We start from the raw sequence: 19318 nt of genomic DNA, 5'->3' as shown, positions 1-19318 counted from the left end.
ATACTAATTGGACAATTAAAGACTGGTAGCGCTTCCTGTTAATGAATGAATGATGTGCTGGAGCCTTTGTGGTGATGTGAGTGCCATTTATTATTGCTCCCTGAACCATGGGGAAACCAGTGATCACCGCAAAGCCTCTGGCTCATTCAGGTTGGCTGTGGCTGTTCACTGAAAATTCAACATACTGATCTACTCTTTGGAACATTGCATTTGCAAAGACCTAATGCAGTAGTGTGCAGCAGGCTGCGTAATGTCACTAATGTCTCTACAGGCAGCCTGAAAGGGTCCAATGGCAAAGAAATTCAACGCAACAGTCACCTTTATGGCTACTGACACTGGATGACCACCCACGCAGTTTAAGCTAACTCCCCTGTCAGCATCTCAGAGAAGGGTCACTGTGTCTCTGGAGAGCTGGAGTCTCCTCTGGCATGGTGTCTCTGGCATTTGAAGGTAGTTCCTTCTGTACCTATGTACTCAATTGGCAGCATATATATCCTTGCTCTGTACCTCCATTATTGTAATGTCTAACCTACCTATCTAGACCTACATATAAGTCCCGAAAGATGTGCTGGATAGGTGAATTGGACATTCTGAATTCTCCCTCAGTGTACCCGAACACACGCCGGAGTATGGCGACTAGGGGATTTTCACAGTAACTTCGTTGCAGTGTTAATGTAAGCCTACTTTTGACATAATAAGGATCATCTCAGCTACTTGCTCTGGCATAGTACCACCATCCTATTCCACCACTAGTGCATCCTGCCCCTGACCATTTGGCCTTCCTACTCTCCTCCTTGGCCTCCTCCTCCTCTCATCCACACTGGAGGACTTGTCTCCCACAAAGACCACCGTCCCCATGTTTTTACAATCAAACAGGCTGAGAAACAAAAGCCTCAAAACAGCAAAGTATCACACAGAAACACAGCTTCCAGTAGCAAATGACAGCAGTACTCATTGCAGCCTGAACTGCTGAGGTCAAATTAAGGACAAAACTGGCGACTATTAGCCTGCCCATACAATCCTTGTGATAAAAACTAGATCCCTAACTGGCGGATTCACGCTCTCTACATGTTTTATTGCTCCCAGCCCATAACATTTCAGTCAATTGTCATTTTCACTACCTTAATCAATCAATTTTAAAAAAACAATTTAAATTAATTTTAAATAATGTGGCAGGCTCCCAATTTCTAGAGCTACTACCGTCTCTTCCACACCCGTGCAATGCATTCCACCATGATGGCATAATTAGCATCATTCTGTTCTATGTTCTATATCTAATAAGTTTGATTGGCCATCATAAAGGCCCATTTTCACTGTGTCTTATTCAGCCCAGTGTCTCAATATTAGTTTTTTTTATAACTTACACTGTACTTTATTTTTGATTCATTGTATGTTGTTAAAATATAGCTGAAATATTACAGTGGCCATCTGAAGGAACACAACATTTACTGAAGCTGCTAGCATTGTAGGAGTTAACAATGAAAAATGTGAACCTTGTGGTGTAAGTGGAAATGTTATTACAGGATTGGAAAGAAAATAGTCTTTCCATCCCATATATGGAGCAACCTCTCCACATGTCATCCTGTGTCAAATTCCAGTCATAATCATCTGAAATACTCTGAAAATGCACAACTTGATTTTCCATGAATAAAATGAACATGTATACATTATTTTAAAATTCTCAGAGACAGAGAACTTCACCATAACAATATCAGGCATTCCCACTATTTTCGGTATCGACTGGTTGGCTTTATCCTATTTGAGATCTGTAGCTAGAAATAGATGAAGGAAGATAAGAGTAAATAACTCTTCACTGCAATACTTTGCCATTGTTCCAGTCAAGATTACAGAGACAGTTACCCATAATGTTGATGACTCAAAGAAGTTCCCATAGCACACGATAAATTGTGACCAAGGTGACCAACTTGGGAATTTTTCAAAGTACAGTACTCAAATTTTGAAATGACCTCTTTCACCTGGATAGAACAAGTCATCTGGATAAATCTGCTGCTATTTCCTCCCGAAAATAACAGAGGACGGCAAAAGAGCACTTCTCGTTACAATGGGCTGATTACTAGCCCAATCAATAACAATACTCTTTGGAAATTCAGGGGAAATCATTTGAAGCAAATGGTGGAGTCCATTGGTATACATCCTGATCAAGGCAGTATTCCATGCCAACTTGATACAAGAAGAAAATCCAGTGTGTTAGCCCTCAGTTAAACAGGGTGCCCTGGAAGAAAAAGCTTGGAAATTTGGCATTCATTGTGCAACTGGGGCAGGAGTCTTTGGGGGTTATTCAAGAAGCACAGCAGAAATTCATCCCAAGGAGGAGGAAGCATGCTTAGGGGAGGGCAAGGCATCCATGGCTGACGAGGGAAGTCAAGGACAGCATAAAAGCAAAAGAAAAAGCATACAAAGTGGCAAGAATTTGTGGGAAGCCAGAGGATTGGGAAGCCTTTAAAAGCGAGCAGAGGACAACTAAAAAAAGTAATAAGGGGGAAGAAGATGAAATATGAGTGCAAGCTAGCTAGTAATATAAAAGAAGAAAGGAAGAGCTTTTTTCAATAAAAGGTAAGAGAGGGGCAAAATAAACATTGGACCACTGGAAAATGTAGCTGGAGAAGTAATAATAGGAAACAAAGAAATGGCAGAGGAACTGAATAGTTACTTTGCATCAGTCTTCATGGTGGAAGACACCAGTGGGATGCCAGAACTCAAGGAGAATCAAGGAGCAGGGGTGGGTGCAGTGGCGATCATGAAGGTGAAGACTGGGGAAACTGAAAGGTCTGAAGGTGGATAAGTCACCTGGACCGGATGGACTACCAGAGGGGTCTAAAAGAGATAGCTGAGGAGATTGTGGAGGCATTGGTGATCTTTCAGGAATCACTGGAGGCAGGAAGGGTCTCAGAGGACTGAAAAGTAGCTCATCTAACACCGCTGTTTAAGAAGGGAGGCAGAAGACGGGAAATTTTGGGCTGGTTAGCCTGACTTCGGTCATTGGTAAGATTTTAGAGTCCATTAGTAAAGATGAAATTGCGGAGTACTTGGACGTGCATGATAAAATAGGACTGAGTCAGCACAGCTTTGTCAAGGGGAGGTCATGTCTGACATACGGGCAAACCTGGAGATTGCGATAGAAATTATCTTCATGGCCAGATGGTTTATTTTGAATTCCATAATGGTCCCTTAAACTTAGTCTCCAAAAATACTAGCCAGTGTGTTTGGAGAAACACAGTTGTTTCAACTCTATTGAACGAACCAGATCCAAAACAGGTTGGGGGTGGGGGGGGGTTGGGGGTCATGTAAAATGGCCTCCTCTTGTTGCTATGTTGTACAAACTCTAAATGGGAAGATTACCAAACAGTTGAACCTCAACAATCAAATAAGAACACTGCCACTTGTAGGACTACTACACCATTTTAAAATTTTACTTTGCAATAAATTATGCAAGGTTGATGGTTAAGCATGGAGGACGAGCATAGTCAGCAGCCCTGGCAAAGAGAGTATACTTCAGTGTATTTCAGATTTCAAATTTTGCAGAAAACTAATCTCTGGAAAAAGTGTTGCCCGAGAAGATACTTTTACACAAAGGAGTAGATGTGGATGCATCAGCTCAATGGAGATGATTCATGCTTGCAGGTCGGGGGATTAGAAACATAAATCTAGTCCCTAAGAGAGTTGTGCATATGCTTTGATACAATTATGGTAGATCTATAGCTGAATCACAACATTTCCATTAACACTAGGTCAGTTTACAAAGTGCCTGGGAATCCAACAAGCCATTTGAACATTTTGTAAACCAGATTTAACATTGCACAGAACTTACATGCTTTGTGTTGTCAAAAGGAAACAATGAGACGACCATCTCCAGGAAGCAAACTATATTTTACTTGATGTGTTATGTACTCTGGGATAATACAGGCTGCAACTGGATATAGCTTTAACCAAAAGATACTCCAGACCTTGAAGTTAGTTCAATCTGATTTATTGAACCAGTAGCACAATTCTCTATGAGTTCGACTCTCTGCTAACCGAAATGTGGTTACTCTGTCTGACTGAACCAGACTAGCTCTTAGCCACATGCTGGAGGTGTGATACTGTACATACACCCTGACTCACTCTGTAGATGTTCATCAGTGGAAAGAGGCGGAGTGTGAGTGCCTCGTGCCTTTTATAGTGAGATACCACCCCTGAGTGTCCTGCCTTCTCATTGATCACGTCCTGTTCTCTGTGTTCATTAGCTGCCTGTATGTGCCTGTCTGTATATCATTATCTGCATGTCTGCATATTATGACATCTCCCCTTTTTAAAAAATGTTTTGTTGGCATAGGGGAACGTACTTGCATGTGGTGGCATATATTAACATATTTACAAGCGGTAGCATATGTGAACGTATTGACATGTGAAGACAGCTGTCTAATGTGAGAAAACAGAACATTGCAAACAAAACAAATGTTCATAAGTCCAGTCTTTGGGGCTTGTGTCTGATTCTTGTCGACCACCGGAGAGGTGGTGGTGGGGGCGACAGGCGGAATGGAAGCCTGACTAGTGGCCTTGTAGTTCGGGGTATCAGGAGGTGGCAAAACAACGGACGGAAATGGAGAAGAAAGCGGTTCTGGGCAGGCAACTTTGCACAGTGCCCGTCTATTCCGTCGCACAACAGAACCATACGTACAACATAAGAGCGGGGCACAGCCTGTCGAACAACGACAGCTGGAGCAGACCAGCCACCATCCAGTATCTTGATCCTGACAGTGTCTGCTGGGGATAACACGGGCAAATCAGTGGCATGAGCATCACAGCCCTGCTTTTGCTGGTTTCGGAGCTGCTGCAGGTTGGGCAAGTGTATGGCTAGAAGTGTCGTCCACAGGTCCCTGTTCATCAGGAGTTGAGCCGGCGACATGCCAGTGGACAATGGGGTTGCCCTGTACGCAAGCAGCACGAGGTAGATGTCAGAAGCAGAATTTGCGGCCTTGCAGATGAGCTGTTTCACAATGTGCATCCCTTTTTCAACCTTCCCATTCAACTGCGGATAGTGTGGGCTGGAAGTGATGTTTGAAACGGTATGACTTGACAAACATAGACCACTCGTGGCTGTTGAAGCATGGGCCATTGTCAATCATGACAGTGAGTGGGATACCATGCCTGGAAAACGTCTCCTTACAGGCCTTGATGACGGTCCGAGATGTGAGGTCTGAGAGCCTAACGACTTCAGGGTAATTGGAGAAATAGTCAATAATCAACACGTAGTCACGACCATTCGCACGAAAGAGGTCGATGCCAACCTTGGACCACGGGGGGGGGGTCTCAATTTCATGCTGCTGGAGCGTCTCCTTGACCTGCGCTGGCTGGAAGCATTGACAGGTCGCACAGTTGAGGACCATGTTCGAGATGTCCTGGCTAATAACGGGCCAGTAGACAGCCTGCCTGGCTCTGCGTCTGCCCTTCTCGACGCCCAGGTGTCCCTCATGGATTTGGCGGAGCACCAAGCTCTGGAGACTGAGTGGAATGACAATCCGGTCCAGCTTGAGGAGGATACCATCAATCACCATCAGGTCGTCCTTTACATTGTAAAATTGAGGGCACTGCCCTTTCTGCCAGCCATTGGCGAGGTGGTGCATGACACGCTGCAAGAGGGGGTCTTTGGCTGTCTCCTCGCGGATACGAACCACCTTCTCATCAGATGCCAGGAGGGTGCTTGCACACAACTGCACTAGTGATTCAATCTGCCGGATGATTTCCAGCAGTTCACTAGGCAATGTGATGGAGCGGACAATGAATCAGCGATGATGAGCTCCTTGCCAGGCGTGTACACTAAGTCAAAGTTGTACTTTCTGAGTTTGAGGATGCGGCGCTGCAACCGAGGCATCATGTTGTTCAGGTCCTTGTGGATAATGTGGACCAGAGGCCTATGATCTGTCTCGACATTGAAGGTCGGCAGGCCGTAGACATAGTCATGAAACTTGAGAATGCCAGTGAGAAGACCCAGGCATTCCTTCTCTATTTGCGCATACCTTGTTTCGGTGGGCGTCATGGCCCTTGATGCGTCGGCTGACGGTGCCCAGGATGAAGTGTCATCGCGTTGAAGCAGCACTGCACCGATGCCATCCTGGCTCGCAATTGTCGAGCTATTCGTCTCCCTATCTGGGTCGAAAAATGCCAAGACAGGTGCAGTGGTGAGCTTGGCTTTCAGCTCCATCCACTCTGCCTGATGTGCTGTCTTCCACTCAAAGACAGTATACTTTTTCACCACGTTTCGTAGGGCCGTGGTGTGTGAGGCCAGGTTTGGATGAACTTGTCCAAAAAATTGACCATGCCCAGGAAGCACAACACCACCTTCTTGTCTTCAGGGAACTTCATGGCTTCGATGGCCGTGACCTTGTCTGTGTCCGGGCGCACGCCCTGCTGAGAGATCTGGTCACCTAGGAACTTGAGTGTCGACATGCCAAAGCAACATTTGGACCTGTTCAGCTTCAGGCCATTGGCATGGACACGGTGGAATACCTGCTGGAGACGGGAAACATGCTCGTCAGGGGTCGTGGACCATATGATTATGTTGTCCACGTACACACAAACCCCTTCAATGCCCTCCATCATCTGCTCCATGATGCGATGGAAGATCTCCGATGCCGAGACAATGCCAAATGGCATGCGATTATAGCAGTGTCTGCCAAAGGTGTGTTGAAGGTGCAGAGCCTTCTGCTGGACTCATCCAGCTGGATTTGTCAAAATCCATGTGACGCATCTAACTTTGTGAAAAAACATGTGTGTGCCATTTCACTGGTGAGTTCCTCCCGCTCCGGGATGGGGTAGTGGTCACGCATTATATTCTTGAGATCCTTGGGATCAATGCAGATGCGCAGGTCTCCTGAAGGCTTTCTAACACATACCATCAAGCTGACCCAGTCAGTCGGTTCGGTTACCTTGGAAATTATGCCCTGTTGCTGAAGATCCTTGAGCTGTGCCTTCAGGCGCTCCCTCAGCGGAGCCGGGACCCGGCGTGGTGCGTGGACCACTGGTTTGGCATCATGTCGTAACAGAATCTTGTATCGATATGGCAGCGTGTCCATCCCGTCGAACACATCTGGTTACTGAGCGAGGATGTCGTCAATGCCGGCCTGAAGATCCACATTGGAGGATGTCGTTGTGTAAACCCGCTGCACGAGGTTCAGCTGCTTGCAGGCATGCACGCCAAGTAGGGATGCCCTGTCTGGCTTGACAATTTCAAAACGTAACCGTGCATGGGTGCTCCGGTTGGAGACGAGTAGATGGCAGGATCCTAGTGCCGTGATGGCATTTCCGTTGTAGTCCAGGAGCCTGCAGGCTGCTGGAAGGACCTTGGGGGGGCTTCTTGATGCGTTTGAAATCTGCCTGTGTGAGGTGGTTGGCAGAAGCACCTGTGTCCAGCTTAAACTGGATGGAGCAGTGGTTGACCTGCATCACCGCACGCCATTCGTCCGCAGAATCCACAGCGAGGATGGATTGAATTTGTGATGAGTTGGATGTGGCATATTCACATTTGGTAATGATGCCCCCACAGTAGGCGGAGTCCAGGCATTCTTGCTCTGGATCCGTTGTGCTGCCAGGATCAGAATCCTGTAATCGTTGTTGCACACTTTGAACGTGCCGACGTTGGAATTGGGAGCGCTGGTGTGCCCATCTGGGATGGCCACTTACAATAAGAAACATGGACGGTCGCAAAGCATAACGGGAAAAATGGACAATGTAAGGTTCAGGCAGGCACAGAGCCTGAATGTATATTTGTGAGCGAAGAATCCAGACAGTATCGAATCCCCCAACGGATTCGCATTTTGATGGCCCATTTCCGTAAGACAAAAGACTGATACTTGAGCAACCGATACAATCCCAGACATTTCGGCGCCACTCCCTGTACCCAGGAAGCATCAACAACAGGGTCAATGACCGCTTAGGACACGCCCAGCCATCAAGGCACCCAAAGAACAAACAAAGAACAAAGAAAAGTACAGCACAGGAACAGGCCCTTCGGCCCTCCAAGCCCGTGCCGACCATGCTGCCCAACTAAAACTAGAATCTTCTACACTTCCGGGGTCCGTATCCCTCTATTCCCATCCGATTCATGTATTTGTCAAGATACCCCTTAAATGTCACTATCGTCCCTGCTTCCACCACCTCCTCCGGTAGCGAGTTCCAGACACCCACTACCCTCTGTGTAAACAAAAGTTACCTCGTACATCTACTCTGAACCTTGCCCCACGCACCTTAAACCTATGCCCCCTATAATTGACCCCTCTACCCTGGGGAAAAGCCTCTGACTATCCACTTTGTCTATGCCCCTCATAATTTTGTAGACCTCTATCTTTGTCGCCCCTCAACCTCCGTCGTTCCAGTAAGAACAAACCGAGTTTATTCAACCGCTCCTCATAGCTAAAGCCCTCCATACCAGGCAACATTCTGGTAAATCTCTTCTGCACTCTCTCTAAAGCCTCCACATCCTTCTGGTAGTGTGGCGACCAGAATTGAACACTATACTCCAAGTGTGGCCTAACTAAGGTTCTATACAGCTGCAACATGTCTTGCCAATTCTTATACTCAATGCCCCGGCCAATGAAGGCAAGCATGCCGTATGCCTTCTTGACTACCTTCTCCACCTGTGTTGCCCCTTTCAGTGACCTGTACACCTAGATCTCTCTGATTTTCAATACTCTTGAGGGTTCTACCATTCACTGTATATTCCCTAACTGCATTAGACCTTCCAAAATGCATGACCTCACATTTGTCCGGATCAAACTCCATCTGCCATCTCTCCGCCCAAGTCTCCAAACAATCTAAATCCTGCTGTATCCTCTGACAGTCCTCATCGCTATCCGCAATTTCACCAACCTTTGTGTCGTCATTTATATATACTCCGCCCCTTCATTGGCTCAAATCAATACAGCGATCAAGAACTACCCAAATAGGTTCCTTCAGCGTAGTAGGGACAGAGGAGGATTGGCACTATCGAACTTGGGCGATTACTATTGGGCCGCCAATGTGGTAATGATACGTAAATGGATGATGGAGGGTGAGGGAGCGGCGTGGAAAAGACTGGAGAGAAAGTCCTGTAAAGGGACGAGTTTAGAGGCGCTGGTGACGGCGCCGCTACCGATCTCACCTAAAACGTTTACCACGAACCCGGTGGTGGCGGCAACATTGAATATCTGGGGACAGTGGAGGCGACAGAGAGGGGTGCGGGGAGCCCTGGTGGGGTCCCCAATCAGGAACAACCATAGGTTCGCCTCAGGAAGAATGGATGGAGGATTTCAGAGCTGGTACCAGTTGGGAATTAGGAGGGTGGGAGATTTATTTATAGATGGGACTTTTGCGAGCTTGGGAGCATTGGAGGAAAAGTATAAGTTGCCCCGGGGAAATTTCTTGAGATATATGCAGGTGAGGGCGTTTACTAGACAACAGGTGAGGGAATTTCCGTTGCTCCCGACACAGGAGATACAGGACAGGGTGCTTTCAGGGGTGTGGGTCGGAGAGGGCAAGGTGTCAGAGATTTACCGAGAGATGAGGGAAGAGGGGGAGGAGTCGGTGGGCGAACTAAAAGGAAAGTGGGAAGAAGAACTAGGGGAGGAGATAGAGGAGGGTATGTGGGCTGATGCCCTAAGCAGGGTAAATTCCTCTTCCTCATGCGCCAGGCTTAGCCTGATTCAATTTAAGGTGCTACATAGAGCACACATAACGGGAGCAAGATTGAGCAGGTTCTTTGGAGTGGAGGACAAATGTGGGAGGTGTGGCGGGAGCCCGGCAAACCACGCACATATGTTTTGGGCGTGCCCAGCACTGGAAGGGTATTGGAAGGGAGTGACGGGAGTGATTTCGCGGGTGGTGAAGGCCTGGGTCAAACCAGGCTGGAGGTTAGCTCTATTTGGAGTTGCGGAAGAGCCGGGAGTGCAGGAGGCGAAAGAGGCCGACAATGTGACCTTTGCGTCCCTAGTAGCCCGGCGCAGGATCCTACTCATGTGGAAGGAGGCGAAACCCCCCGGACTGGAGGCCTGGGTAAATGATATGGCGGGGTTCATTAAACTGGAGCAGATAAAGTTTGCCCTGAGAGGATCGGCTCAAGGGTTCACCAGGCGGTGGCAGCCATTTCTCGACTACCTTGGGGAACGTTAGAGGGAAGACAGATGACCTGCAGCAGCAACCCAGGGGGAAGGGGGGGGGGGGAGGGGGGGGTTAGTTTAGTTCAAAGGTAATGGGGTTTTGTTACTTATGTATTGTTAAAAATTTCTGTATTGTTATTGTTGCGTTTGCTTTGTAAGAGGGGAAAAATTGTTGTTTGGGAAAACATTTTCAATAAAACATATTTTAAAAAAAAAACTACCCAAATAATGGGGTCCAAATCGAAGGACCACCCAAAAGAGCGCAAAACTCCCCAAGGATAAAGAGAGAAACCGTCATGCGATCGATCTCTCTTGGACCTGGCGCTCCAGCAACGTCTACTTCCAATTGCAGCACCACCAGAAGCAAGTTCAAGTTCAACGCCCGCTACCAGACGGATGAGCCCAGCTGAGCAGCAGTTACTTCTACAGACCCGATAGATCCAGATTCGAACAAAGGCCACTGTTCCTCTGACCTAAGCCGGATGCCTGAAGTTAAGTACAGGTTGTCATAGTTGATAGGTGTAGTTTAACTAGTAGTGTCTATGTTGCATGCTTAATAGTGTGTGTAAATAAAGTACCCTTGATCTTGAACTAACTAACTGGTGTTTGGCTCTTTGATCGATATCCGGTTGAACCTTGTGGTGGTATCATTTGATACCTGCCGACTCTGAGCGATATAATATCGATATCCATAGAAAGAAGGGCAACCTTATTGACGGCCTTATTTACAGTAGGTAAAAAAAGGCAACACTGGCCCTTGACTGGTGGTGCAGACCTGCACAAGGCTGCACAGTGTACAGGCTTCCTGCAGTTTAAACATCGCCTGCCTCTTGCAGGGCAGTGTTTCTTTAAGTGGGCGTTGCCACAGTTCGAGCACGTCATGACGTTGGCGCTTCGTTGCACATGTGCAGCGCGGGTGTCGGCCGCTTCGTTATCCCGTTCGCATCGCACATGCATGGGGCCCCGGGAAAAGCATGCAAAATGGCCACTTTCATCAATGCTGAGGCGCTGCATCCGGGAGTTGGCCTGCACACTCTGTCTCGTGGGAGGCAGGTATCTCATTTTCAGTGAATTTGTACTGGGCATAGTGATTTTTGGCATGCTCATACACTGTGCATGTTTCAATCGCGACTGGCAGGGTCTTATGCTTGATTTTCAGTAGCTGCTCTCTCAGAGGATCAGAGTGAACCCCAAAAACGATTTGGTCTCTAATCATGGAGTCAGCAATATCACCAAAATTGCAGGACAGCGCTAGTAGGCGGAGGGTAGTTAAGAAGGAGTTGAAAGATTCATCTTTACCTTGTAGACGCTGTTTGAATATGTAGCGCTCGAAGATTTCATTCGTGTCCACTTCACAGTGACTGTCAAACTTGAAACTTGTCCAGGGTGGTCTGAAACTTTGTCTTGTCCTGGCCTTCGATGAAGTGAAAAGAGTTGAAGAGTTTGATGGCTTGATCACCCACTGTTGAGAGGAGAAGCGCGATCTTCCTTGCATCAGACGCACCCACGAGGTCTTAAGCTTCGATGTACAGCAGAAACTTTTGCTTGAATGTCCGCCAGTTGGCACTGAGATTGCCGGAGCTCCTGAGCTGGTGAGGAGCCTGAATCTTCTCCATGGTGCCGGGATACATTCGCTGGTCGTCACGGAACAGACTGAGGTAAACCACCGAGATTAAGCAGTCACCTGGTAGCATGTCATGTTATGTACTCTGGGATAACACAGGCTGCAACTGGATGCAGCTTTAACCAAAAGATACACCAGACCTTGAAGTTAGTTCAATCTGATTTATTGAAGCAGTAGCACAGTTAGCACAGTTCTCTATGAGTTTGACTCTCTGCTAACCTAAGTGTGGTACTCTGTCTGACTGAGCCAGACTAGTTCTTAGCCACGTGCTGTATGTGTGATACTGTAAATACACCCTGACGCACTCTGTAGATGTTCATCAGTGGAAAGAGGCGGAGTGTGAGTGCCTTGTGCCTTTTATAGTGAGATACCACCCCTCAGTGTCCTGCCTGCTCATTGGTCATGTCCTGTTCTGTGTGTTCATTAGCTGCCTGTCTGTATATCATTATCTGCATGTCTGCATATCATGACATTACTCTGGAGTTAGGTCAGGCCCAGGCTCTTGACTCCATATTTACGGTGCCAGTTAAACATTTCTCACTATTGCTAAATTGGCAGCATAAATACATCCTTAAATTATGAGATGGGAAAGTTATTGTTCCAGTGTTAAGATACCTCAAACAGTTGGTCAAGGAATCCTCCCTGTTGTATTGGTGAATTTATTCCTGGTATTAAAAGTACAATAATTGGTTGCAGTTCATCACCGCATCTAATCTTTCAACAAACAACTTGCTTTTGTACTGTGCCTTTAAATGTAGTATAATGTCCCCAAGACATTTCATAGGAACTTTAACAAAATTTGGCACCAAAGCACTTCAGATTTCAGGTCTTGCGACCAAAGAATTAAAAAAACACTTTCTTCTGTACATGTGATTCAAGCCAATCGATCCCTCTAATTTTCCTCATGTCTCCAAGCTAAATCCACAATGTTTCCACATGTCATTCATTATCCCTCAGTTTCACTGGGCTGAATTTTCCTGGGTGGGTTGTGATCCCCATATCTGCACGAATTCCAGGTCGAGAACTCATAAATGTCTGTGACAGGATAATGGATACAATCTTCCCAGAAACGACCAATCAAGTAAGCTCCGGGGGACCTATCCAATTAAGGAAGGTGACCAGTTTCCAGCATTGGGAGGGCCAATCAGAACGGCCCTTGGGTAGGGCAGCTGGCTGCCTTCACAGTGTGGACAATGCCTGGTCATCAGCAGAAACGGCAGCAGTATCATGGAGGCAGCTTCAGTGGGAGAGAAACGGCTGCTTTCACAGCAGGGCAAGCATTAATGGAGACGTCAGTCTCGATAGTAGCTGCAAGGGTATACCTGCTGCCTGCAGGTGGATTTGCTTTGTGAATTACTGCCAGCAAATACATTTTCCCTCAAATCACTTACAGCACGGACCTCTTGCTGTGAAGCTGCCTCCAATTCATTATTGGCCTCCTGACACACCTGTGCAACATTGGAAAGATGATTAGCAGCCTGGAAAACTGAAGATAAGTAGCTCATTCCCATCTTTCAATAAAGTCCCGCCACTTTTGGGAGGGTTGTCAGCAAACCCACTAGTCTGCCTCCGGGAAAAGCGTTCAGGTATGTATGAGGAAACCAACCCACCATACTGTTCCAAATTTCCTCTGAAACTGCCGCCAAAATCCACACTACAGAGCTGGAAAGTTTCAGCCCATTGCAGGTGTTTCTCTTCCGAGTACCAATTATTTGAGATGCACAGTGCATGTTTTAATCAATATAAAACATGGACAAGTTGGTATAATTCCAAAAGCCGATGGATTAACGTATGGCTGCGAATTCCATGATTAAACTGTAGCTTTTAAGATTCATTATATCACATAGGTGCTCCAATGGGACCCTTGAAATAATTGTATTTTGCACACTGAAAAGATTTCTATTTAATATTGCAATAAATTGGTATTGAGTTGTGTGAAAATTGCAGCTTTAATGAGCACAGTAAGAACATATTTGTACAAATTTACCTGGTGAACCAGCCAGTGACTCAGTTCTGCTGACAGCAAAGGTACGAGACAGAGACAAAGGAACTAAAGGAGAAGAAAAAATAAAAACAGAAAGAAAGTAGTAAAAATTGTAAGTGAAAAAATATTTGACAAGTATTAATTAAGGTACGATAACTATGGTACTCAGAACTCTGACTTTGTACATAAAGTTGGCATCATCAAATCATAGATTATACACAATATATCACCATAACAAATCTCAAACTCAAACCATGTAATACCCACTTTTCTGGAAAGTTTTAGTATACAAGTGTTAAAATATTCATCTCACCATTTCCCAATTAAAGAGAATAAATGTTTTTCAAAAAATATTTTCTAATGTTTCCACCACTGTCCTGAAAGAGTGACCTCTTTGTCAGGGTGCTATTTCAGAGGCACTCTTTCAGCCAAATGGCATGTTTCATTTGCAAAGCCACAGTAAAACACCAGGTTAAAGTTCAACAGGTTTATTTCGAATCACTAACTTTCGGAGCGTAGCTCCTTCATCAGGTGATCAAGCAGTGAACGTCAACAGGCTACTCCACCATGAATGGGATCACAACTAATTCAAACAGATCTCCCTACTTGTGAATTTCAGCATCATTTCCAGAGTATTGCCCATCTGAGATCAGCTGGGTATACACAGTCTAAGAATCAGCCTGTGGATCTTTCTGACCTATATTGCTCAATACCATCCCGTTGCTTCACTTCCATTTAGTTAAGGGTTGGTCCCTATGAATTTAACTTTCTTTTAATATCTTCAGAGATTAGCAGTTTGTGTTAGTTTCAAAATTGGGTCACAGGTGCTGCACTACAAACTGATTTGACAATTCATCATATTGTGTGGCACTACCACTGTGCTATATGGGGTAGATTTCAAACAGATCTAAGTCATACTGGGCAACCATGAGGTGCTGGGGCCATCAATTGGACTCAGCCACAATTTGTAACCTCATGGCTCGGCATTTCTCCCACTCTCCTATCATCACCAAGTCAAGGGATTAAACAATTGTTCAATTAAGAGTGCAGGAAGGCATTCCAGGAGCAACACATATGCAAAATGAGGTCTCAATCTGGTGAAGCTACAACACAGGACTATTTGCATGCCAACCAGGATAAACAGCAAGCAATAGACAAAGCTAAGCAATTACACAATGAACGGACTAGATCTAAACTCTGCAGTCCTGCCACATCCAGGCGTGAATGGTGGTGGACAATGAAACAACTCACTGGAGGACAAAGTTTCACAAATATCCCCATCCTCAATGATGGGGGAGCCCAACACATCAGTGCAAAAGATAAGACTGAAACATTTGCAACGATCTTCAGCCAGATGTGCCTCCTCTGTAAGTCCCCAGCATCACAGAAGCCAGTCTTTAGCCACCTCAATTCACTCCATATGATGTCAAGACTCAGCACAAGGTACTGGATACTGCAAAGGCTATGGGCACTGACAATATTCAGGCAATAGCATTGAAGAATTGGGCTCCAGAACTTGCCACTTCCCTAACCATGCTGTTTCAGTACAGCTCCAACATTGGTATCTACCCAGTAATGTGGACAATTGCCCATGTAATTGTCCACAAAAAGCAGGACAAATCCAACCTGGCCAATTATCACCCCATTAGTCTATTCTCTGTCATCAGTAAAGTGATGGAAGGGGTCATCAGCAACACGATCGAGCAGTATTTGCATAGCAATAACCTGCTTATTGATGCTCAGTTTGGGTTCTACCAGAGCCATGAAGCATCAAATATGGACAAAAGAGCTAAACTCCAGAGGCGAGGTGAGAGTGACTGTCCTTGACATCAAGTGTGGTATCAAGCAGCCCTTGCAAAGTGGAAGTTAATGGGAATCAGGTCGAGAACTCTCCGCTGGTTGGAGTCAAACCTACCCAAAAGGAAAATGGTTGCGGAGGTTGGAGGTCAATCATCTCAGGGCATCATTGCAGGAATTCCTCAGGGTAGTGCCTCAACCCAACAATTTTGAGCTGCTTCATCAATGCTTCCATCATAAGGTCAGAGGTGGGAATGTTAGTTGATGATTGTATAATGTTCAGCATCATTCACAACTTCTCGGAGATGATGCTAGATACGAAGAAGGATCGAGCTATAGTGTTGGGAGAATATGTGGATCTGTATTTTATTCGATCAGGCCATTACTGACTACCACAAAGGAAGCCAGAGATTTCTCATCAATAGATTAATTAAGTTTTGTTAACCATTGAGAATAAGAATTTGGTAGACAAAAGAAGATAATTTCGAAATTAGACAGACAATTTTCACATCCAGTCTTCAGAAACTGAAGACTCTACTTCAAGATGCAGGAACACCTGATATAGGATATGATAATCTTCTTCAACAAGTCGCTGCTCATTGCAAAATCTGCATTCAATATTGCAAGACATCACCACGTCCTGCCATTAGCTAGGGAGCTAAACGATGCAGTGGCACTGGACTTGAAAGTTTGGGAAAAGGATAGGGATATTTACATACTGCACTTCATAGATATGGCTACCAGATCTAGCCTATCCACTGTGATACATAGTAAAGACAAAAGGTCCATCATTGGTAAGATCACGGAAAACGGTAGGAACAGTATTAGGAACATCAACAAAATTACCGACCGATTTTAGCTTATTTACTGTGATTCCGTAAGAAACCAGAGAGAGTCGTGAACACAGACCAGTCCATCACACAAACTTGCCTCCCATCCATTGACTCCGTCTATACCTCCTGCTGCCTTGGGAAAGCGGGCAGCATAAGACCCCTCCCATCTGACTTATTCACTCTTCCAACTCCTTTCATCGGGCAGGAGATACAAAAGTTTGAGAACATACATTAACTGATTCAAAAACAGCTTTTCGGCTTCTTCCCCGCTGTTACCAGACTCCTAAACGACCCTCTTATGGACTGATCTGATCTCTTCACACATCTTCTCTACTGAGTAGTACTACATTCCTGCATGTTTCACCTGATACCTGTGTCTATGGATTTACATTGTGTATTTTATGTTTGCAGTATGTATTTTCTTTTCACGTATGGAATGATCTGTCTGAACTGTACACAGAACAATACTTTTCACTGTACCTCGGTACACGTGACTAAATAAATCCAATCCAATGTCATTGTTGATAAGATCATGGAAAATGGGAGGAAAAGGATTAGGAACACCAACAAAATGCCCGACCAATCGTGGTGGGGAATTTGTCAATAAGAAATTTCAAGGTATGTCCGAAAATCTAAACATTATAAATATGAAATATTGACTGATCAACCAGATTATAAACTGCAAACACCATTGGCAAAGGCGGTACATGCAAAGAAACCTTTGCAAAAAATGATTTGGGGGGGGTGTTGTTGCTAATTTTGCCTTAGTTTAATTGCTCTGTTTTATCACCTTTGCTCGAGTCGCCAGGTACCTTTATGATACCGCCATGTGGCTCAAGTCCGAGTAATGATCAATAATCCAATACACCGATTAATAAGATTTAAATCAAAGCACATTTATTATACACGGTAATCACTACTCATACATAAATTCTGCGGCTAAGCTACTTCTACAACAGGCCTATACTTAACTTGGAACTGGCCCATCAGGTCAGGGAAACAAATGGCCTTTTGTTCGAGTTCTGAGCCTGCAGGATTCGAAGTTGGTACAGATTGATAGCTAGGAGCGCTTATCTCCTAGCGAGCGTTGAAGGAAGACTTACAGTTCTGACCAGCTGCTGAAGAGCTGGAGAAGCGGTGGAGAAGAGCTGGAGAAGCGGTGGAGAAGAGCAGAGAGCGGTGGAAGCGAGTGACTTGAACTTGGGGCTCAATTCTTATAGTCCCCAGGGGCTTCCCGCCTTTCAGGGGGGATCCTGTACCTGGTCCCAAGTGACTGGACTTTGTCCCAATCGCTTGGTTCGATTTTCTCCAATGCTGGAGCGGTTCCCTGATCGATGGGCGGTCTTGAGGTGGTCGTTCACCTGCCTTTGTGTAGGCTTCTGCTGGCGCCGAAGAGTCTGGTTTTGCTTTGTGTGTCTAAATGTTGCTTATTGTTCCCGAGGGTTGCTCATTAGTATGCAGATGGCTGGTGTTTTGTTATGCTGATGGTTGCTGGTATCGATCTTGTCTGGCCTTTCCAGAGGTAAATACATAGCCAACCTGCAGCTGCTCATTTGTGTCTTGTTGGCTGACTTTCCCATCAGCCTTTGCCATTCGCCATTTTGAATCAGGAGTTGGCCATTTTAAGTGGCTACATTCCTTCCTTGTGATCCTAACGCGAAGCGTGAAGGATCACATAACTATGTTGCTTTCCATTCCCTGACCTGGGGGGAGGCACTTCCTTCATGGCCTCTGCACTGACCATAGCTATGCAAAAATTTTTTATCTGACAATTCTAAGGGCGCTCTGTCAAACAGGGACATGCATTACAAAACAATAAACTGGGAACCTCTAACTATTCTTAGTACACGACACTCACTTAAACATTTCATCATTCTACCTTCCTCAACCATACAAACAAAATCATAGCAGTTTATACATCCTGGCTTGGCAGTCAAGCTCAGGATCGTACAATTTGCTCATGAACAGTTCTTTACATTTTTTTATTACAATAAAACGCAAGTGAATGCTCTTTATTATAGATCGCGGGGGTCGGGGGTCTGGTCGTATCCGAAAATAGGGGATCTGATCCTATATATCCGTAGACGCATAGTCTGCACTATGCAGCAGAGTATCGCTAATACCAGTAAGGTTTCTATTACATAGGACAGGGAGTACCAGGTTATAAACCTGGCACACCAAGATGATGTGGTGTCGCTGGTGACTGGGCTCTGGGTACTGTGGGGAAGTGAAACATTAACGGCTGGGGGGCTTGAAGTCATGGGGTTCGCGTTCACGCGCAACCAAATGTCCATAAAGATGACGCTGATCCACGTGAAGGAAGTCCTCATGGCTCTTTTTCCTTTTCTTTCTTCTCTTCTCCGGTCCTGGAGCTTCTGGAATTCTGTGGAAACAAGCATAGTGTCTGTAACTATCTTTGTTTAATATCTCGTATGATAGTGTGTCTGTCCTTTAGTGCCAATTACTCCCTTTATAATTGGTCACTATGTGTGACTCCCTCATTTTTTTTCAAAAATCAAATTTTTAGGACAAGACACACTTCCCAATAATGAACCAGTGCGAGCCGTCTCGCAGACTGCGCAATTTACCATCCAAATGTTTCAGGATGTAAATAGCATGTGGTTGGCAACCTAAAGGTTACCTAAAACAAAACAAAACATTTTGAACGAAAAGTGCCAAAATGAGGTGCGTATGGGCCGCGACGGGTAAAAGTTGGATGGAGTCCCCAGGTAGGACGGCTACCAATGCCGTGTCTCCCCTACCCGAGCGTAGTTGACCAGAGGGGGGTTCCCAGGCAGGGCGGGTCCCAAGCCGTTTCTCCACTGCCTGAGCAACCGACAAGAACGGGCAAGAAATGTAGTCATCGTGGTGGGGCTGCCGTAGTGGTTCTTCCCTCGAACCAGAAGGGCAGTTATGAATGGGCATCTGGTTCCTTAACCAGTCTCTGCAG

At 45.7% G+C, this 19318-nt stretch overlaps 1 protein-coding gene across 5 annotated transcripts in view; it reads right to left on the bottom strand.

The window, feature by feature from the left end:
• Positions 1-19318, bottom strand: part of LOC140393292 (metal transporter CNNM2-like) — a 288505-nt gene that overhangs the window by 29722 nt on the left and 239465 nt on the right. For 2 of the 5 annotated variants that reach the window (XM_072479591.1, XM_072479594.1), the window contains one exon: positions 13742-13804. The exons of 2 other annotated variants lie outside the window; for them this stretch is intronic. In XM_072479591.1, the coding sequence (XP_072335692.1) occupies positions 13742-13804 (63 nt within the window). Of the gene's footprint in view, positions 1-13741; positions 13805-17243; positions 18752-19318 lie in introns of those variants that run through there. One more of the 5 variants, XM_072479593.1, reaches the window with a different exon arrangement.

This window comes from Scyliorhinus torazame, chromosome 16 (genome assembly GCF_047496885.1).
Source record: "Scyliorhinus torazame isolate Kashiwa2021f chromosome 16, sScyTor2.1, whole genome shotgun sequence".
Taxonomy (NCBI): domain Eukaryota; kingdom Metazoa; phylum Chordata; class Chondrichthyes; order Carcharhiniformes; family Scyliorhinidae; genus Scyliorhinus; species Scyliorhinus torazame.
The sequence above is the reverse complement of the archived record's forward strand: the minus strand, read 5'-3'. Positions and strand labels throughout refer to the sequence as shown.